A 22092-nucleotide genomic window follows, 5' to 3' on the forward strand; every position below is an offset into this window, starting at 1 on the left:
GCTCAAACTTACGAACTTGAGATTAAGTGTCTCATGCTGAGTTATCTCCATTCCCTAAATCTGGGTTCTTTTGCAGTCGTGAGCACTACAACACCATAGCTAAGCTGTTGCTGATTTCACGGGCAATTCAATCACATGCCGGCAAATTCAGATGGTGCAGTTATAGTGAACTGGAAGGTCTTGGGCTAGGATTACCTGTCCACGCACACACTTTAAGCCTCCACATAGGTGAATTCCTGAGCATAACTTATAGAGCAGGTACAGCTGTATCTTTTAGCGTCCAGCTTTAGTTGATGTAGGTGATGGTAAGCTTTTGAGTTTCACAGGTTTCTGTGTCTTCCTAAATTCAGAAGCTTCTGTATCCCTGCAGTTTGAGTGCCAAATTCATTTCACCAAAATTTTTGGAGAAATCTGGAAGAAGAGAGGGATTGGAGGAATTTTCCATCTTTCACGGATGTCCCAAGCTCTAATTGGTGGCTGCTGTTTTTCTTCCATCTGTTCCTCAGATCCGGGACTTGCCAGGCCATTATTACGAGACCCTGAAGTTTCTGGTGGGACACCTGAAGACAATTGCTGACCATTCCGAGAAGAACAAGGTAATGTTTGCCGAACCGAAAGAAATACGCAGTATGATATGGTAGCTTCTTCATGTGGAAGAAGAGCTAGGTAGGCAGTGGCGTAGCGTGGGTTGTCAGCACCCGGGGCAAGGCAAGTAATTTGCGCCCCCTAACCTGTGGATTTGCGCCCCCTAACCCTAACCCCCAGATGTTGCGCCCAGTGCGGCCGGCCCCCCCTGCACCCCCCACGCTACGCCACTGGATGCTCCCACTGGTGCAACCACCCTACCCCAACCTCGCTACTATCACCCTGTCCCAACGCTGTCCAAATATGGAGCAGTGACAGAGGTGGATTAAGGGACGCGCAACTGGTTATCACACTAGTGAGAGGGCACTGCAGGGGGGCTGCAACAATGACTTATAATGAAAGTCGAGAGATGTGGATGGGGGTGCCAATTTTTGTTGTGTTGCGCAGGGCGCCGTTGAAATTTGAAAGTCTGCCTCTAGCAGACTGCGTTGTAAGGAGGTTGGCTGTGTCTCACCACACATGCCTTAAGAATAATGAGTCTTTTTCAGTGTGGACTAAGTAATTATAAACCAGGTCTTACCTTTCGGCAGGACCACTGTACCCAGCCTTCTCGGCGCTGCAGGTGAGGGTTTCTGGGGTAGAGGAGGTGCCTTGCCAGGCAACCCTAAGCCCCAGCACCTCTCCTTTCCTCGACCCTTTGCCGCCTGCCGTCTAGAAAAGGACTCCATCCCTCTCGCTTGCTCCCGCCCGCCCCCTTCCCACAGACAGCCGTGTTTCCTTCCCGGCTCCCCGTGGGAACAAACGGCCCCTTCTCCGCCCTCCCGGCGAGGCCAGCGCTTCCTTCTCTTAGCCCCCGCCCCGTCTGCGGGAGGCCCTCCACCCTCCTGGCGACCCTCCCCGCCCCGCGCCCCTTCATAGGCATGGCTCGTTCGGCCGCGCCGCCCCACACGCGTCCCGCCCTGCCCGCCCCGTCGAGGCGCACGCTCTCGCCCGCCGCCGGCTCCATGGACGGCGGCGGCGCTTACCGCTGCCGTGCCAACCGGCACCTGGAGGGCGGCCAGTCGGCGCTGCCGGGCTCGCTGCTCTTCGCGGCCGGCCTGCTGGGCAACGTGTTGGCGCTGGGAATCCTGTGGCAGCACCAACTCCGCGCGCGGCTGCAGCGCGCCCGCGGCTGGGGGCGCCCAAGGGCGTCCGCCTTCTACCTCCTTCCCTCTGGACTTGCGCCCCCCCAAATGTTGCGCCCGGTGCGGCTCGCACCCCTGGCACCCCCCACGCTACGCCACTGTAGGTAGGTGCAACGAATAGCACAAGCCATGGGTAAGCAACACTCTTCCACAACAACTCTGCTCCCACAAAAACAAAACCCCAGCATCCCCATGACAGAGACATTGTATAGCCTCTGTGCAAGTTACGTGAAAGCAAATCAGGACAGTTTCTCAGTATATATGCTTCATCTGGAAGCAGCCTTAGGCTAAACAGTGGTTTGATCTCAGTGCCTCGTAAGCAGTGTAATAGGTCAGACCAAAGTCCAGTGTTTTGTCCCCACACCGGCCAGCCAGATGACTGTGGAAAGCCTGCTGGGGGGACAGGAGGGCAGCAGCCCCCTTCTGCTCTCACTTCCCAGAAATGAGAGGTATGTTCAGAGGCAGGGTGACTGATCCTAGAGTTAGCCATTGTGACTGTAAGATGTTGATAGTCTTATCTTCTGTGGATTTGTCTAAGCCCCTTTTATTTATTTTTTTATCTTTTTGTAATTTTATTTATAATTTTTGATTTTGCAAGGATTCCACATTCACCCAAATGCCAACATGTATACATTTAACATCGACTTCCCTTCCCCCCTTTCCTTTGCAGCTGCATATTCTAAGTATTCCATATTCTGTCTTTTTCTTTTTTTTTTCATCTCAGTTTATTTTATACGGCTGAATTTAGTATAACCCTGCTAATGGTTTGATTTGTTTACAATGACCCCCCCCCCCCAAAAAAAATATATCCTACAAACCATTTCCAGTCTTCCTTAAGGACTCTTTCTTCCTGGTCTCTTACTCTGCTAGTTAAACTCACCATTTCTGCATACTCCATCCACTTCATCTGCCATTCCTCCTGTGTTGGAAATGGGCCTTCTGTCTAAGCCCCTTTTAAAGCCATCTAAGTTAAGTATCCATCTCTACCGTCTTCATAACTTCCACCACAATCCTAGTCACTTACCTAGAAATAAGCCCCAAACTTCCCAAAAGACAATTCTCGGATTGCACAGTTAGCTTGCAAGCTCCTTGGGGCCAAAGACCTGTTTACAGAATTTCACAAGCAACAGCAAAGTGTCTAGTGTATAGTGCAGGTGTTTATATAACTATAACAACTAACGCAGACTGAAAGCCGAGATGTTTGCGGGAAACAGTCTTGTAGCTTCCTTTGCCGCCTTGCAGTCAAATGCCAGAATAGTCTTTTTTTCTCTTTTTTTTAAGCCTAAAAACAACAATGGCTTGCCTTGCAGATGGAGCCCCGGAATCTTGCTCTGGTGTTTGGTCCCACCCTTGTTAGAACGTCGGAGGACAACATGACCGACATGGTGACACACATGCCTGACCGCTACAAAATCGTGGAGACCCTCATACAGCACGTAAGGGGCATGGAGGTGCCTGCAGGGGCATAGCAGGGGCTGGAGGGCAACCAGGAGAAGACTGGCCCTGCCTCCTGGATGTGGGATGACCACCACTTAATTGCTTTTTTAAAGTCATCTGGATATCTTCTTGCAAAGAAATGAATGCAAAAAATTTTCAATCCATTATTAGTTTCTGAAGTGGTTGCTGCGTTTTGCACTTGCTCCCATCACTGTAGATATATGTGAGCATTTCTCAATTTATTGAGGTATGTTAGCTTAACCATATAAGAAGAACTTTCACAAGATATAAGGAATATCTCATGCGTTAAATCAGCAGTAGACACTACTGGTCTCTTCTTGTTCCAGTATTTTCTATAATTGCAGCTAAGTCTATTGGCCATTACTCTGAACTGGTTCTTGACCAGTGAATCAGTTGTGGATAATAATAATAATAATAATAATAATAATAATAATAATAATAATAATATTTTATTTATATCCCGCCCTCCCCAGCCGAAGCCAGGCTCAGAGCGGCTAACAACAATAAAAGTAACACAGTTTATATAAAATCACAATCAATTAATTGAAATGCATTCTAAAATCAATTCATTCTAAAATCAATTCAAAATCAAATTAATGGCAACCATTGGGCTAGAGTTCTGTGAGGATTACCAAAGGAGGGCGTCAGACTGTGCCTTGGCCAAAGGCCTGGTGGAACAGCTCCATCTTGCAGGCCCCGCGGAAAGATGTCAAGTCCCACAGGGCCCTAGTCTCTTGTGACAGAGCGTTCCACCAGATCGGGGCCACAGCCGAAAAAGCCCTGGCTCTGGTCGAGGCCAGCCTAACCTCCCTGTGGCCCGGGATCTCCAAGATGTTTTTATTTGAAGACCATAAGGTCCTCCGTGGGACATACCAGGAGAGGCAGTCACGTAGGTATGAGGGTCCTAGGCCATATAGGGCTTTAAAGGTTAAAACCAGCACCTTGAACTTGAACCTGTACTCCACCGGGAGCCAGTGCAGCTGATATAGCACTGGGTGAATGTGATCCTGTGGCAAGAAGTACTTTCACTGTTCTTGCTACCTGCTGCTCAGCAGGCATAGGGTTGGTGGGAGTTGTAGTCCCATCAGAAGGGCTTCTCTTCCCTTCCATAGGTCACTGCAGCATTTATAAAGCATTGTGGTTGCTTCAGAAGCACCCTCACTGAGTTCAAACCAGATGTGTCTTTTCCTGTTCTACAGGGATAGAGGGCTGGTAAGGGAGAGGAGAATGGTTCTGCAAGTTTGAAGCATGAGCTGGGTTTAGGGAAAATAATAGCCAGTGGACTAATGGCTAGGCTGTCACAAATAAATCCCTTCCTTGAAGCCACATTCTGGAAGAACTGAAAAGGTGCAAACTCAAATGCTTGATGCAGGAAAGCATGGTGTATTGCCCTCACAGGGAAAATTACACATTAAGACTGGCACAAAGCATAAAGAAACCGTTGTGGGAGAATGGTGGAGCTTTATTTCATTCAGAAATTCTCCAGAAAATATCAATTCCAAAGGTTTACGCTAACGTGTGGATCACTTAACCATAATGTGTTTTACAGGCATGCAGTGTTGCATGTTGTGGTGTATGTATGGAAAAATAACCTGTATTTTGGGGGGGATCAAATTAAAAATTCAAATATATCCTTCCTGGTTCTTTGAAGTCAGTGAAAAGCCAATACACAGAAATGTTCCTGCGTTGTGATTTTTTAAAATAATAGTAGCAACAGAGAGGGCGAAGGAACATACAACTGGCTAAATATACATACAACAGTTAGAAATTACTATTTGCAGTAGGTGGGAAGCCCTCCAAAAGCATAGTGAGGAAGGAGGAATTCTGATGACTAGCTAACCCAGTGCCCAGCTTCACAGAACGTACGTCTGTCTTGTGAAGTGAAAAGCCAGGAAGAGTCCGTGTTCGCATTTCATGGGTGAAGAACCTGCCACGACACCCCTTTAAATCCAGGGCAGGCAGCCTCTTGGATTCCAGCCTTCATCTGCCCAAACCAGCCTGGCCCAATGGTCAGAAGAGATGGGACAGGTGTAGTCCCATAACACCTGAAGAGCAACAAGTCCCCCCAGGCCCACCTTTAAACTTGCGAGTCTTAATATGATGTTGGCTTTGACTGGTTAATGTTAGCAACTCGACTCTGCTTTGATTCCTCTCCTCTGCCTTTTCCCTTCCACAGTCAGACTGGTTTTTCAGCGACAAGGAGGATAAAGGTGAGAAGGTGAGTCACTTGGAAAGGAGGAGGATGCCTGTACCTGAAGCTGCAGGGGAATGCAGGGTGTCAGCACAGCCCTTTCCCAGCCATGCTCTGTAGACAGTCTTTCTGCTGATTCCTGTTGGTGGTCAGAAAGGACAGCCCTGCAGCTAGGGTGTTGTTGCGGTAAAAGAGCCTAAGCTTTATTTTGGGGCAAACCAGATGCCTGTGAGGAAACCCACTAGCAGGACAGGAAGGCAGTAGCCCTTTCTCAACAACTGGTCCTCAGAGACACAACGCCTGTGATATTGGATATAGTAAGGAACCATAGTGTGACTGGTAGCTGTTGATAGCCTTGCCCTCCTTAAAGTTGTCCCCTCCCCTTCAGAGCTGTCGTCGCTGCATCTTTTGCCCATGAATTTGATAGTTCTAATAAGGAGCTGGGTGGAAAAAAATACTTCTTTTTGTCTGTCTGGAATCTCCCACCATTTTCTTTCATTGGATGATCTCAGGATTCATGCTGTTCGCAGATCTGTTTATGCAGGAAAGACAGGAGGCAGGCAGTCTTTTTAAGAACGCTGAAAGAACGTACGAAAGAGGTTTTGCTTACCAAGGTGTACACATGGCACTTCTTTTGACCCCCTGTTGCTTCTGCCAGACAGGCGTCGCTGGCTTTTGGAATTATATGTTTATATGCATGTGTGTGTGTATATCTTGATTTCTAGAGGTGATGAGCATACAGATGCTAACTGCTCTCTCTCAGTCCGCCACCCCCTGCCCCAAACGTATGAGGGTGGTGGACGTATAGGAGGGGCCCCTCTGCCGCTCTTAGCACCGGAGGGAGTCTGTAGGAAAGGAAGTGCTCTTTCAGATATTTAGGGCCTAAGTCCTTTAGAGCTGTAAACATGAATGTGAGTACTTTGAATTGTGTCCATTAGCGAACTGGCAACCAAGGCAACTATTTTAAAATTGTGGTCTAGGTTTCGTAGGCTTGAACTGTGGTGGACTGTTGAGTGGCTAGTCTTCCCTGTTTGGCCCAAGGTCAAATGAGATAATCTTTTAGTTCTTTTCAGCTTTACTCTTCTATGGAACATTATGAGATGGGAGGAGTGGTTCTTCCCTTCCCTTCTCCCCATCCCCCCCCCCAGGTATAGGAAGGAAGATAGATGAATGGAGAGCTCCCAGTTTTCCTATACTGAAATACTGAGACCTCCACAGTGCAGCCAAACACACCAATAAGAGAGTTGGCTGAGGAGAAAGAGAAATCCATAGAACACTCTACATCTAGCAGACGGCTCGAATCTTTCCCTCCTAACCACAAATGCATCCATTTTGCAGACCCCTGTAGATGAGCAGGAGGCCCAATCAGTGCCGAATATTGAGTACCTTCTGCCCAACATTGGGAGGACAGCAGCACCGGGGGACGCTTCAGGTGAGTGGACATTGCTTCATCCCAATGGCTGTGGAATTCCCACAGTGCAGAGTTTTGACTGGTGTTTTGCAGTGTTGCCTCTCTGTAAACTTTATTCCCATTAGTTCCAGTATTTAAGCGCAACAAGCAAAAAAAGAAAAAGAAAAGTTAGTCCACTTGCCTTTCACACTAACTTCCCTTTCACATTACACGTTTCATACATAAGTCCAGATCTCATTTCTCTTAGCTTTCCCATAGGCCTGTAAATTGTCTTTAGCTCCTTGTTGTTGCCCTGTCCATCTAACCCCATCCCTCGAGTGCACGATGCTCAACATCCCTTGCCATAGCCATCTGCCTGCTTCTGAAAAACATTTGCGTTTGGGCAATTCTCTGATAGCAGAGAAGTCTGTGTTTGGGCAAAAGCTACTGGGATTAGCTCCTTCCCTTTGAGGCTGCACTGTTAGCAACAATGTGCATCTCTTTCTCCCTGCCCCACTTTCTCGCTATTTCATAAAATATAATGCACCGCTTGATTGGAAGAAGCTTCCAAACAGTTTAAAAAGAGATGAAACAATAAAACTGAGAAAAATCTACAACCCTATTTTAAAACATACCAAAGTTAAGATGCCAAAGGAGATTAAAATTGCCTCAACTTTCTAAGCATCTGGGTAGGCTTGTCTAAAAAGGTAAAGGTAAAGGGACCCCTGACCATTAGGTCCAGTCACGGATGACTCTGGTGTTGCGGCGCTCATCTCACTTTATTGGCCGAGGGAGCCGGCGTACAGCTTCCGGGTCATGTGGCCAGCATGACTAAGCCACTTCTGGCGAACCAGAGCAGCGCATGGAAACGCCGTTTACCTTCCTGCCGGAGCAGTACCTATTTATCTACTTGCACTTTGATGTGCTTTCAAACTGCTAGGTTGGCAGGAGCAGGGACTGAGCAACGGGAGCTCACCCCATCGTGGGGATTTGAACCACCAACCTTCTGATCGGCAAGTCCTAGGCTCTGTGGTTTAACCCACAGCACCACCCGTGTCCCAAGAATGTTTTAGCAGACACCTAAAAGAGTACAATGACAGGCGCTTGGTTGATCTCAGTAGGCAGGGAGTCGCAAAGTGCAGGTGCTGCCACCCTAATTGATCACATTCTTAGAAATGTGGAACAGATATTAATTGGCACCTGCAGTAGTTAGTGCCAGTTCTACCTATCAAAGCGGTTGAGTGGGCACGTGTTGGGTAAGGTGATCTTGTAGGTAAACTGGACCCAAATTGTTAAGGGCTTTATATGATAACAGTGATGCCTTGAACTTGGCCCAGTAGAAAATCAGCAACTTGTGCAGATCTCTGATCACATGTGTTATATGCTGACAAGGCCTCACTCCTGTCGGCCACTGCGCTGTACCATTCTGCACTTAACTGCAGCTTCTCAATCGAGTGCAAGGGAAGCCCAACATTCCTTGCATTGCTAGCCCCAAAATGGAAAACGAGCGAGGTCCCAGCTCAAGAAGAATGGCAACTTGTTGACAGAATATGCACAACTCGCAGACTTAACATATAGAATAAAAGAACAAGAAGAACATAAGTTTAAAGAAGATTGGAAAACATTTATTGAATATATATATATAGGAAATAATTGTTTACAGCTGAAAACGCTGGCAGCGTTAAGATAACAGTGTAAAAAGTTTTGATGGAAGCAATAAGGGAATACTGAATTGTATAGTTTTTGTAAAATATGCAGGGATTTATGATATGTAAAATGAACCATGGAAAGGGAAGAATGGAAACCACTGATATCTTAAGGATGTAAAATGAGTATTTTAAATTGTAGAACAGAAAATGTAATTAAAACACACACACACACCATTGCCTGCATTACCATAATCCCATCTTGAAGTAACCAATGCACAAACTACTATGGCAAGGCTTTCCTGGTCCACGAATGGCGTAGCAGTCGAACCAGCTGCAGTTGGTAAATGCCACTTGTAGCCATTGAGGCAAAGCTGGATCCAGAAGCACCCTCAAACTGCCAACCTGCTCCTTCACAGGGAGTGCAGCCCCATCCCAGGCTAGCCAGGTGACCAATTTCCCCAATGTGGGAGCGACTCATCCACAGTCCCTGCGTCTTGCTGGGATTCAAGCTCAGCTTGTTTTTCCTCATCCATTTCACCGCTGCATCCAGGCAGTGGCCCAGGGACTGTGCAGCCTCTCCCCATTCAGATGTCATGGAGAAATAGAGCTGAGTGTCTCCAGCATACTGATGTCACCTGGCCCAGAAACGCCGAATGACTGCTCCCAATGGCTTCATGTAGATATTAAATTGCACTAGAGAGGAGAATCCCTTGTTGCACCCCATAGTGTAGCCACCAGGGGGCCAAAGGCAATCTTCCAACGCTGCTCTCTAGGCTGCCCTGATTGGAACCATTGTAATACAGTGCCACCAATTCACATTTCCCAGATCCGGTCCAGGAGGATGCTGTGGCCAATGGCCTCAAATGCCAAAGAAAGATTAAGAAGCAGGCACAAGGTCATAATTGCCCCTCTGAAAAGGGTGACCAAGGCCAGCTCAGTTCTGAAGCCAGGCCTGAACCCAGATAGGAAGGGATCTAAAGAATTGGTGCCCTCCAAGAATTGGTGTCCTCCCAATAATGCCACCATGACACTCTCTACCACCTTCCCCCCCAAAAAGGGTACTGGCAGCTGGCCGATAGCTGTTCCAATCCAACAGGTCCAGAGCCGGTTTCTTTAGGAGCAGTCACACTGCTGCCTCTTTTCAGTGCAGCAGGGGCCACCCCCACATGCAGTGAAGCATTGAACATGCTCTGGACCCAGCCAGTCAGCCCCCCTCTGCTAGATTTGATAAGCCAGGTGGAATAGAGGTTGAGGGGGCATGTGGTTGGACACCCTGCCACTGGCACCATGTCCACACCAGCTGATTGCATAAGGTAAAGCTGGTAGCACAGTCTTTAGAAAAAAGGCATGCATAGCCATTGTCACCTACCCCACCCCTTGGCCAGCGGCAAACAGAGCCTTTTATGTTGGCAGAAGAGAAACCATATTTTTGGCACCGGAGGGGAATTGCTCTTGCGCTCCAGCTGGAGTTGCTAATATTGATGGGAGGTTTTGTTTAAGTGGGGTTTTGTTTTGTTTGTTTTTCTCTCTTTCTACTGTTTACAAACTTCCTTAACCTTTTTTGCTGTCTTTCTCTGTTCCTTCTCTCTCTCTCTTTCTCTCCATCTCCTCCCTCTTCCTCCTCTTCTGTACTCCAGCGGAACTGCCGGAGCTCTAGAGCTGGTACGGTGTGGTTGTGCTCTGGTGTACATGCACTAATTCCATTGGGCGATTACGAGAGGTTGGGGAAAACAGGAAAGCGGTTCTGGTTCCTTATTGACGAGCAACAACATTGGCGTGTACTATGATGAGACACGACACCGGAGGTCGAGCTCCTTACTGTTAAAAAGTTGGGAGTGAAAAATGAGGTCCACTTCATGGGCCTGTGATTTGCTTCTTAAAGCCAAGCATTAGGGGAAATGAAACAATTTAAAATCAGTTGTGAAAATAGTTTAAAACAAAACACATCAGTAGCTTTCTAAGCGAGTGCAGAACATTCCCCCCACCCCGACAGAATGGAAAGGTAGTTAATTTTTATCTTTAACAGCTCCAGTAATATGTAACTTTATTTTGTTTTATTTAGTTAGCATTTATATACAGCTTATAGAACAAAAGCTAACAACTCAGTATAGACAAGTCTAAAATAATATAATAGGAACAAAACTTGCTCATGCAAACAATCTAAATCTCAAGATTTAAGTTGTCTTTCATCTCCGCCTGATGAAGAGTTCTGTGTGATTTGAATGCCTGCATATATGTTTGCACCAACTAATATTGGATCCCTGAAAATAATTGCTCTGGCTGTTTTGTATTCAGTTTTTCCACGGGGAAGCAAAAGGTGTCTGTCCTTAAAACGTGGATGCCGCAGCCTAGAGACCAGAAATGTTTCCTTCCCCACCTTCAGAGGTTTTGCTCTTTCAAGGACTTTGGGGTTGGGGGGGGGGCAGACTCAGAGCGACTTTCCTGCCTTTCCTCACTCTCGCTATTGCCAGCCACTAATTCCATGTTGTGGGTGGGGAGGAGGCCTTGGTTGTCAAGAGTGGGCCATTGTGACCATCCATTATATTGTCTGTTGGTTTCATTGCCGCTGATGTTGCTGTGGCGGATTTTATGTGTGACTGTGTGGAGGCGGGGGAGCTATTGCACAAACGGCTTGGCTGGCACCGTGCCCCTACAAATTTTCTGTGGTTTTCTAGCCATTGTTCCTGCCTGTGCTCTTGCCCCATGGGGTTTGCCAGCACCCACCTCTGCCCCCTGCTTCCTCTTTGCTGGATCTGCCTGGCCTGGCTTTTAATTTTGTTAAACTTCGGGGGGGGGGGCTGCATTGCCACTACTTTGCTTTAAGTACCCCTTAAAACATCTGGGCAACATCTGCCAGCCATTCTCTTAGGTGTGGCTCTCTGAACGTGGCAATGGCTGAACAGAGGCAGAAGAGCAAATCTTTCTCTTTTTTTTAAGCTGGTTGTGAAACTCGACCCACCACCCTCTGTTCATGGCTCGCCTTCAGCTGTGTGGGGTGTAAGGTATGAGCCTCACTTTCAGCTAAGGCAGATCCCCTCTAAGACAAAGGACTGACTCTTCCCAAAGCACTGACTCTTATAACTTTGGTTGTGTACACTCTATGCAGTAACAGCACATCTGTTCCCACAAAAGAATTCTGGGCACTGTAGTTTTTTAAGGCTTGTGGGGAATTGTAACCCTGTGAGGGGAAAACTACAGGGCCATTTAAAATGTGCTTTAAATGTACAGTGTGAACACAGCCTTCGTTGTACTGCTGGGCACTAATCTGGTTCATTGGTTGTTTGTGGGCCGCTGTTTCATTTCAGCGTGCTGCTTGAGCAGCTTCTGGTTAAAAAGGCCAGTTCCTTCTGCACTCCAGTGCACCTGTACTGTACATTCAGTACAAAGAGGCAGGGGAAGCATTTTGAAGCATTCCGAACTCTGCCATGTTTGCCACATGCACAGCAGTCAAGATGCCACTGATTTCAGAGCCGATTCCACCCTGGTGGCACCTGCTCTTCCGCATCCTGACAAGGGTCGAAAAAGAACAGGAGAATTCAGCACCCATCGCAATTTTTCTTTGGGAACGACTTGAACATTTCCTTTTCTTTCTTTTGCCATTGCATCCTGTTGTGCTTTCAGAACCCATCCTCACATTGCTGACCATGAGTGGGAAACAAGACCCTGTTTCAGAATCGTTGCTCAAGGAGATGGGAGACCAGCCCTGTCCCTAATCCTGTTAACACTGAGCTCCTGATAAACTCCTTATGATCCACGAGGCCAAATCCAGCCCCCAGTCATATATTGTGGCTTCCTTGGCCACCTCTTTTTACAGTCCCAGGCAGGCCTGTGGGGGACTCCATATACCTGACTGATGAGCTCATTTCGCTTTTGATGGGTCACATGCCTTACGAATCTGGCTTCAGTCTTGCTCCTCTGGGTGGAACTGTGGCGCTTTCCCTTCTGGGACTAACTGCGCATGTATTTGCAAATGCACTGGTTGTTAGGACGCTGTGCCTTCCTGCCATGTTGTTAGTGGGCCCATAGAGCAGGAGGCAGGCAGCTGTGTGTGGCGACAAGTCAGGTGTTGATCAGATGTTCCACTGCCTTCCCCCTAACCGCTCCGTGCTCAATCTGCCTTTCTACTCCACTAATTCCACTGACTTTGCTCCACTAACCTTCCTGACAGCCTTGTCACCATCACTTGAACAAATGTGCCTGATTGTGGTCCCCACCCTTACAAAGCCCCCATTCATTCGTTCAGGATACTCTGCGTGTTCTGGGGTGCTCGATCTGTTCTTTGTTCTTGATTTCCTCCCCTCCCCACCCCTTTTATTTTGCCACCAGTTCATTCAATTTTATTTTCCTTAAGTAAACATGAGACAAAATGAAATGGTGGCTTATGGTCCAAGGCAGCATGTTTGTAAACACCCAGGGTGAACTTCCCTTCTCTGGACTATTATTTAACAAGAGGGAGCCCCTTGCTCCCAAACCTTCTTCAATCTTGGCTTATTTTTTAGTAAGGGCCCAAAATATTATTGGTGTTTTGCTCAGAGATGTGCTAGGATAAATAAATTTGCATAGGGTTGCATGAGTCCCTCACTTTAAGACAGTTTCCTCTGGCAAGAAGCGATGTGACATTAGTTAGAAAAAGGGTTTGCCTTAGATAGATGTCTATCGGAAGAGCCCCTGAATTTGGGGTACCTATTCTTTTAATTTGATTTTCATCTTGGGAGTGTCCTTCCCCAGGACACCACCAGGGGGCGCAAACAACCTTGTCATGTCTCATTGGTGATTGGGCCATTAACAGCCAATGCTCCGACCCACCAAAGTACAGGCTGTGATCCTAATGAGATTGCTGAAGGGAAGAGTGAGATTCAGGAGTCCCTGACTGCTCTGTGCACAAGTGTGTGTCTTAAGGAGCAAGACAAAGGAAGGGGAAGTGCAGCTCTGTGAAGTTTCAGAAGCGGCTGAGCATTCACTGCAAAATACACTCACTGCAAAATACGGAGGCCCCCAGCTCTGCCAGCAGAAGCTTCTTCCCGTGTTGTCAGGAAGATGAAGAAAATAAAAAAGACATTATTAGGTTTTTATTAGGAGGGCTTCATAGCTGGCCATTGGCTGAACTCACTATCCAGGCTTTAGGGGAAGGTGAGCAAAGTCAGCCCTGGATGCCAAAACAGCACCTGTTGTTGCTTTGCATGGTTTTTTGCACTGTCCAGAGAGAGAGAAGCCTTTAGACATCCATAGTCAGAACAGAAGAAACACCTGCTGAGTCATCCCTTTTTTATGGGGTGCACCTGTCGGTTTAGCTGTAATGCGCTGACTCGGGAGCATGACATACCTTTGCTGCAGGGAAGCCATGGGGACAAGTGTTCCCCTCGGCAGCCTCACGACCCACCCGCTTTCCCGACACTGCCCCATGTCTTACTGATCTTCTCCTCTCTCTCTTTCCTCTTCGTTTGTTAACAGATTCGACCAACAGTGGCTCAGCTAAATCAAAGGTAAGGCTCCTTTCTGTGTCATACCTGCCTGTTGGGGAGGAGAGGCGGGAAAAGATGGTTCAGCTCCTCTTAAGGGGTCCCTGCACTCGCAATTTGCACTGGGGGGGAAGGGTTCCATTCTTTTCAACAGGACCCCCATCCTTTCTTGCAATGCCATACAAGTTGTGTTTTTGGGAGGCCTGCTCTGGAGGCAAAAGCCCCTACCCCCACCCATGACTGATCCGGTCCCCTGCTCAACTAGTTTGTAAGGCGGGGGGAGAACCAGACACACAAGGGCACATCTGCAGGTAAGGTCATGCATTTCTTGGCCCATAGGTTGTGTGACTCACCCAGGTAGCATCTCCCAGTGATATCTGACTTTCCCATTTTATACTTATTGTCAGGGCAAATGTAAAAGCACTTGTGAGAATTGCGAATCTGCATTAACGATACTGAATATGATGCTCTCTGTTAGGGCATGTAAACAGATCAGTGAGTTAAGGGGTTATTATCCCAGGGTTGACCAGTCTTGTAACCCAGGGTTTCCCTAACCGTGCTCTGAGGGCCCGTGGTCTTCATTCAAGTGGTCCACGGCATGTCCCCATTAAATATTTCTATTGGATTTTTTAATTTACTTGCATTTTTCTCCCTTTTGTTTCTTTCATCGTATTACAGTTTGATTTCTGTGCAGCGCAAATCCGAACACAATAACATACAATGTAAGAAGTAAAAGAAGAAATGCAAATAGAATTAGAAATAATATAGCATCAGGCACGGGACATGGCAATTGCTACCAAAGGCAGAAAAACCATTAAGCCAAGACCACCAGCAAATTTCAAGTGATGGGGGCGGGGCGGAGTTTGGGGACCACAAAACCTGAATGTTTCTACCTTGTCTCTGCTTTGGACAGCTTTCCCTAGGCATAACTCTCTCCCTCCCTCCCCACCCCCTTTGCCCTTGCTGCAGGCTTCGTGGGGCTCCCGGAAGGAGCACTATCACAAGGAGATGCTTGCCATCTCCTTCATCTCAGCTGTCAACCGCAAGAGGAAGAAGCGGAGAGAGGCCAAGCGTTTCGGGAGCAGCACAGATGACGACTCTGAGCACGAGTCGGCCGCCAAACCAGCCGCCAAGAGAGACGAGGAGGAGGTGGGGGCAGAGGAGGAACCCAGAGAGGCAGAGGGGCTTGGGAGCAGCAGCGGCAGCAGAGGTCCAGAGCCCGGTGGGCAGAGTGGCCCAGAGGGCTCTGTGAAGCTCGAAGTAGAGTTGGAAGAAAGGAAGACGACGGCGCCTCGGGGCAGCCCGGAACCGGCCCACGATGCCCGCTCCATCGTGTCGGGTTACTCCACCCTGTCCACCATCGACCGCAGCCTGTGCTCCGAGGTGCAGTCCGTAGCAGAGAGCCGTGGGGAGGAGGCAGACGATGAACGGAGCGAGTTTAGCCACGTGGAAACGGACACCGAGAATGGTTTTGTGCCGGGGCAGGCCGGGATGGTCCCGCAAGGAGCCGGGTTGGAGGCGGCGGCAGAAGCTGGAGCTGCCGCAGCCGACAAAGCGTTCCATAGCCGAGCCTCCTTCAGCTCCCACCACCTCATGCAGTGCGACACCCTGGCGCGGCGCAAGCTCTCGCGGCCCCGCTACAGCAGCGAGGCCTCCTCCAAAGGCAGCACGGAAGGCCCCAGCTCCAGCTCGCCAGGGAGTCAGGAGTCGCTGCAGCCCGCGGGGGCCGCCGAGGCCCACAGCCGGCCTTCCCTCACAGAGCAGCTGCGCCTGCGCTTCCGCGGCTCGTCGGACGACATGCTGGCGGTGCGGCTGCGCAAGCCGCACTCGCCCGAGACTCGGCGCAAGAGGAACAGCTGGCGGCGCCACACGGTGGTGGTGCCCGGCGGCCTCAAGGACCTGAACTACAATGAGTGGGAGGATCAGCATGTCTTGGGGGCCTCCGAGGCCCGTCCGCTGGACGCCACCAGCAGAGCTCCCCTCCGGGACAACAAAGACTCGGGGCTCTCCAGCCTGGAGTCGACGAAAGCTCGGCCTTCCTCGTCTGCGCTGGGGAGTGCGGTTGCTCCCGGTGGCGAGCAGCAGCGCCACAAGGCCGGCTCTGAAGGGCGCTCGGCTCCCCGGCGCACAGCTTCCTTGCGCTTCCACCAGTGCCTCTAGGGGGCAGGCGGGGGAAGCCCCTGGTTGGAGCGGCAGGGGAGGAACCCTGGCTTGGCCCCGCCAGCAGCCTCAAACTTCAGTGGAGCAAGAGTCTCTTCCCTGCCCCAGCCTCGCTTTCTGACCCCCTTCCCCCTGGTCTTAATTTAATGACTCTCCTCTTTCGTGACTTGCGAATTTATTTATTCCCCTCCCCTCCCCAGGGCGGCAGTTGGAGAAAAGGAAGGAGAGGCGGGTGAAACAAGGGAAGGGGCTCTTTGGCCAGCCCATAGGAAGCTCTTGCCTTGGTTTTGCTGCTGGGAGGCTACCTGGGGCAATGGGCCAGCCCCCATTCCTGCTTGGAAAAGCTTCTCTGGCTCCAGGGGGCTGGTCTGCAGGTTGGCTTTCAGGGCATGTGTGTGAAGGAGAAGGCAGGTGGAGGGTTGTTGAGCAGGAGCCTCTCCCTGCCCATCTCTGCCTTGCTGGCCGCCCCACATTTTGTCTCTTTTCCGAGGAAGCTCTTGGGAAGTCAGATCAGAAATGCTCATGGAGACCAGCTCATTCTTCCCCTTGACCACTGCCAAAGTTCTGCCGCTGATTAAGCCCCTGCTCCAATGCCATTCTGCCTCCAAGTCCTCCTTCCCAGGGCACAAGAATGTCTCAATCTTGTGGGGGCTCTGAATAGGTCCCTTTAAAAGAAAGAAAGAAAGCCACCCCACTGCTCCCTCTGTGCCTTCTCCCAAGATGAGCAGGTGGGCAACCAGCTCCCCAGTTTCCCACCTCCCTTGGCTTGGCCTTTGCAACACCCCTGCAGAGTTGGCTGGACCCCCTTCAGTTGCAGCACTTGTGCCCTGTGGGCATGGGGTGGACGTGGCCCTGCACTTGGAAGTTGCCCGTGGAGAAACCAAAAACGACAGAGCCAGAAACGCCCTTTCTAGAGCCATTTTCCACGCTGCTCTCCTCCTGCTTTAAGTGGCACCGTCCCGTTTCCCCTCACACCACAAAAGCCACAAGGAGTCCTGTGGTTTCTGAAAGGCCAACCAATTCACTGCTAGTCTTCAAGGTGCCAGAAAACTCATGGTCTTTTGGGGGGGTTTTTTACCGCAACAGGCTCCCATGGCAACCCCTCTTGGCAAAAAAGTAAGAATCAGAAGGAACCTGTGGAACATCTGGGTTCACCTTGGGATTAGACCTGTCCTTTGCCCTTCCTACCTACGGGTTTCATGCTGCCTGAAGCCTTAGAGGATGCTGCCTTGCGCTGTCGGCGTTTGTGAACCTTTATACAACTTAGCTCTCCCTCGGCCACTGAGAACGTGGGTGGGGGGAAAGTCCTGAGGGCCTACCTGTGTCTCTGCCCGACTCCTCGCCGCTCTTCTCTTGTGACAGTTTGTACAAACCACGAGGAAAAAGACTGTGGTTCTGGATCAGCCAAGTCCTACCTGTGTTGGGTACAGTTCAGGGATGCAGTTGTTTGGAGAGTAGAGGATAAAGACCGTTAGTGCAAATGGGAAGTTGCCTGGCTGCTTTTATGCCCTTGTAACATTTCCCAGTAACTCTTGGTGCTAAAGAGGATGTGGAGCACCCACTTGCTGCCTATGGGGAGGATTTCTAGCATAAATCCTTTCTATGTAGATTGTTCTGCTCACACTCAAATCTACCGTGACAGCCCCCCACCCCAAATCTGCAGTGCAGAGAGGCAAGTGATAGGCTGAGTGTGGGCCTTGTGTGAGTTGTATTGTGGGTGAGAAGGATGGACATTAGGTACGGGGGACAAGCACAGCTGGTTCCCTCCCTCCAGTGCCCTGTGCAGGTATGCCAGTAAGAGTCTGAGAGATTCCTTAACTTTGCTGTTACAGATTCCCATGATAACATATGTTGGGATTCCATTGCAGCCTTCGTTCCAGCAACAGCTGAAATGCCATAATCCTACCATCTTGTGCTATGCAGTTGCCCTCCAAAATCCACACAAACTTTGATTCTTGCTGGTGCTACATTTCTTCTTAGCAATGTCTTCCCCTCCTTAGTTTTCTCAGTATGTTGGGACAGAAGTGAACCAAGGGTGCCACTCGTTTCTCTGTTAGGGCAGATACTCATCCTTCCTGCCCATTTTTATTTTATTTTATTTTATTTTATTTTATTTTATTTTATTGCATTTCCTTCGAGATGAGAGGCCTCTTACAGATTTGCTTTCACCTTGTGGTGTAAAATGTTCCTTCTAGCCCCTGACCTTTGTAGAATCTCATTTGTCCATATGGCATGTGAGAGAACCCGGAGCGGCTCTTTAACAAATAAATAGGCAAGGTGCTATTTTAATATGTGAATGCTCTATGGTGAAGTGTAGGAGCTGCTTCTGCAGAAAAAAGCTGCATAGTCAGAAAATAGCCTCACTGAGATTCCCGTTGCACCCAAGCTATAGCAAAAGTATCTGGTCTTATCAGTAGTTAACCACAGTCAAGCAAAGTGCTTTTGTTTCAGCAGTTTTCCTGGAAGCACCGTTTCCAGCGCCCATGAAGTTCAGTGGGTGGGTTTTGAGCAAAGTGCTGCATGCCAGCCTAACCTACTTGCCAGTGGTGTTAGCAGGCTTAACTGCTATATTGAGCTCCTTTAGAGGGCAAGGCAGCATTCAAATGTGTTGGAAAGTGGCAAATGCTGGATTTCATCATTTGGAGGTGACATTTAGAAAGCCATCCTCATCTCCAGAGGACGAAAGGCAAACATTGCTATCACTGAAGATGTTTCTAGTCTCCATAGCAACTTCTTGCTGCTTGCATATGTCTGCAGGCAAAGTGACCTTGAAGTTTGCTATGAGAGCTTTATCTTGCCCTGCCTATGATGAACTCAGAGCGGTGTGTGTCATTCCTATCCCCGCTTATTCACACAGCAGCCTTGTGAGGTAGGTTAGCCTGCTTCAGATGATCTTGCCAGGCTTCATAAACCATGGACTAAGCACTGCTCCCTCGACGGGCTCTTCCTCCTCTTTCACACTGGCTTTAGCACTTCATTCCTGACTTGTGTTGAGCCAAGGTTCATTGTTAACACCAGAGCCAGGGACTGGTGCTGCTCATCAGTTAACAAATCATGATGAGAAACGGAAGCCTATGCAGAGGGGAGGGGAGGCAGCATGTCTGAACCAGGCCAGTAACTGGCCCAAGTTTACCCAACAAGCTGTTTTGGCTGAGTGGGGATTTCAACTCTGCTCTCCCAAGTCTTCACTTTAGCTCTCACGTGTAGGCTAGTTCATGCATATTCATGTTTTAATGAGTGCAACATTAAGGTGGTGGTGTGTGTACCAATGAGCCATTGTGGAACAAGTTGCCAGGCGTCAATCCAAGGCCAGGGTGTTTGCGTGGAGCCGATTCACAGCTGCAGCTTTTGAGTTACCCAGTGTTTGGATCAGAAATTAAGTGCTGGCTATGCATGTGTGAGAGGAATCTGACCTGTAAGGGCTAGCAGTGTGCAAATTCTCAATGTGTCATAGTTGCAAATACTTTGGTGAGAGGTTCAAGGCACAGATGGCTTGGTAATCACCAACAATGATTATTTTAAAATCTAGTTTTTTAGTGTCCAAAGTGCTTTATGTTATGTACCTTCATAACCACCCTTATAATTACTTCTGAGAATGCGGTGATTGTAGAGAAGCACAGGCAAAACCTGGTGGAATTCCACCATGAATTGTGCTGTTTACCTTGACACCAGGACTCGAAATATCTGGCCTGTAGGATCCCAGTTCACCATCCTTGTGCTTCCAGGCCTGCTGTCCTCCGCATTATTCACTTCCCATGCCATGTATGCAGCAGCTACATGTACTACATAGTCCATGATGCAGCACAACTCAGAGTTCACAAGGGCATCTGGGGGCTAGCTAATGTTAAAAATGTGCACCAGAGTATAGAGGGGACTAGCAGAAGCCATGCAGGTTCCTGTACGCTTTCTGCTCAAATTTAGCAAATTGATTCCACCAAAATCGCATACCCCTAGTTCCATTCTGGGTAGAATTAGGCTGCAACCCTGGCTGTAATCCTAAATGAGATGTGGCGTGCTGAGAGTGGCAGGCATGAATCTGGAAATGGAACCCTGCTGGAATTCTTACATTTGTAGTTTCCCTCTCATTGGGAATGGACTCTTGTTTTGAAAACCATAGAATTCTCTGTACTAGAGCAGAGAGACTGTCACAACTGGAGATTTTATCCACGCGTCGTAGTGTCCTTTTGGTCTGGCAGTGGTTGCAGTGTTGGCCTCAAGTGTCTGGTAAATGCAGAGTATTAAAAAATTATATACCTGACTGCTTTGAAATGTCTATAGGAGTTTTAGAACGTCAGAAACTCATCAGGCACATTGATGACCACTTTTGCTTGAAATGTGAAGGTTTATATAGGCTCAAGCTCTGTCAGATTGCGGATTGATTTCTGCAATTGGAAGCGAGTGGCGATTATTAGCGCCTGCGCCCTCCAGCGCACTGACATGCTAATGGATTCTGCGGGGTTTCAACAAAGGGGGATTTTTCATAAGACAAATTCCAAAAAAGACTTACAAGGACAGAAATGTTGTTCATGCTGATAGGGACATAAAACAACTGTAACACAAAACACCAAAAAATGGAAATGCCTATAATTTGTGATACAATTGAATTAGCCACAAATGTGCTGTGTGCTCCACACTCCGCATTTTCTAATGCACATCTTACAGCCATTCCATTGAGGCCTTGAAAAGGGGTGTGTGGAGATGTGGAATTTAAAACTTAGCAAAGCTAAACTATTTGCTACACTGTTATGCATTGTTCTTTTATGCAAATATTTGCTGTAAAGTTTTATTTTTCACTTTATTTTGTAAATAACCTTTAAATGTGTAACATATGGTAAAAGAGTTTATAAGGATTTTTTTTTAAAATGAAGACTGTTTTGTTTTGCTCCTTTTAAAAACCCAGTTATATTGACAGTGTTGATTTTTTTTAAAGCACCTGCCTGCCTGCATGGTTTGTCCCTCTTCCCACCTTCACTGTGTTGTACAATGTCAGACATATATATATGGTCAAACGAAACAACTGAAGAAACCCAAACTCTGCTTTGAGGATCTCCTCAGAATTACAGTGATATACATATTGGAAATAAACTGGCTTATTCAGAGAATGTTTGCTCACTTTCTTTCTTTTTCCCAAAACAAAGAACCATAACCTGAAGGCCCTTTTTGGTCTGAGAGCCACATTCATTCATAAGCAACCTTATGAGGGCCACATGTCCCCAGTAGGTGGGGCTAGAGACAGAAAGCAGATGAAGAGGCAGATGTGACTTTCCTTTGGACACCAGGCTGCATTCCAGCCGTGCAAAGAACAAGATGCATGTGTAGCTACACAAACACGCCATCATCATCTAGGTATGCAAGATATACCAGCAAAAACACTCTAGGAAGGCTGCTGAGAAAAGCCTGTGGGGCTGCATTTAACCCACCAAAAGAAGAAGAAGAGTTCAGATTTGATATCCCGCTTTATCACTACCCGAAGGAGTCTCAAAGCGGCTAACATTCTCCTTTCCTTCCTCCCCCACAACAAACACTCTGTGAGGTGAGTGGGGCTGAGAAATTTCAGAGAAGTGTGACTAGCCCAAGGTCACCCAGCAGCTGCATGCGGAGGAGTGGGGAAGCAAACCCGGTTCACTAGATTACACTGCTCTTAACCACTACTACACCACACTGGCTCCCACCTCCAGGGCCTGATTTTGTCCACCCTTGCTCTAGAATACACCGTATACTTCACTTGGCCTGCTACACAAATACACAGAGACTGCATGGGGAGTGGGGAGAAGAGCTCTTTATCACAGTCTGTTAATTTCACTTCAGCTTGTTCTGGATAAATTTAGGTGCCACCCTCTCTGGTCACATCACTCCTTCCTTCAGCAGTTCAACCCCGAGATAGAGAGGGCATATGCCGCCCACAAACAAACACTTTGCTTTTTTGAATATTTTTGTAAAAAAGAATCGTATTCAGCAGAATTGACCCAAGACTTGAAAAGTACATAGAACGGAAAGAGCGTTTTTCCAATATCCT

The 22092-nt window shown here is 48.3% G+C and overlaps 1 protein-coding gene across 5 annotated transcripts in view; it reads left to right on the forward strand.

Annotated features, from left to right (window-relative positions):
• The window catches only part of ARHGAP23 (Rho GTPase activating protein 23), a 168730-nt gene extending 147552 nt beyond the window's left edge, over positions 1–21178 (forward strand). For all 5 annotated transcript variants that reach the window (XM_083408473.1, XM_083408471.1, XM_083408472.1 and 2 more), the window contains 6 exons: positions 507–596; positions 3080–3205; positions 5404–5445; positions 6757–6850; positions 13909–13940; positions 14886–21178. In XM_083408473.1, coding sequence (XP_083264599.1) covers positions 507–596; positions 3080–3205; positions 5404–5445; positions 6757–6850; positions 13909–13940; positions 14886–16076 — 1575 coding nt within the window. In that variant the 3' untranslated portion in view covers positions 16077–21178. The remainder of the gene's footprint in view (positions 1–506; positions 597–3079; positions 3206–5403; positions 5446–6756; positions 6851–13908; positions 13941–14885) is intronic.
• Positions 21179–22092: the final 914 nt, after the last annotated feature.

The sequence above is a fragment of the Podarcis tiliguerta genome (assembly GCF_965153285.1).
Source record: "Podarcis tiliguerta genome assembly, chromosome: 13".
In the NCBI taxonomy this organism is placed as follows: Eukaryota; Metazoa; Chordata; class Lepidosauria; order Squamata; family Lacertidae; genus Podarcis; species Podarcis tiliguerta.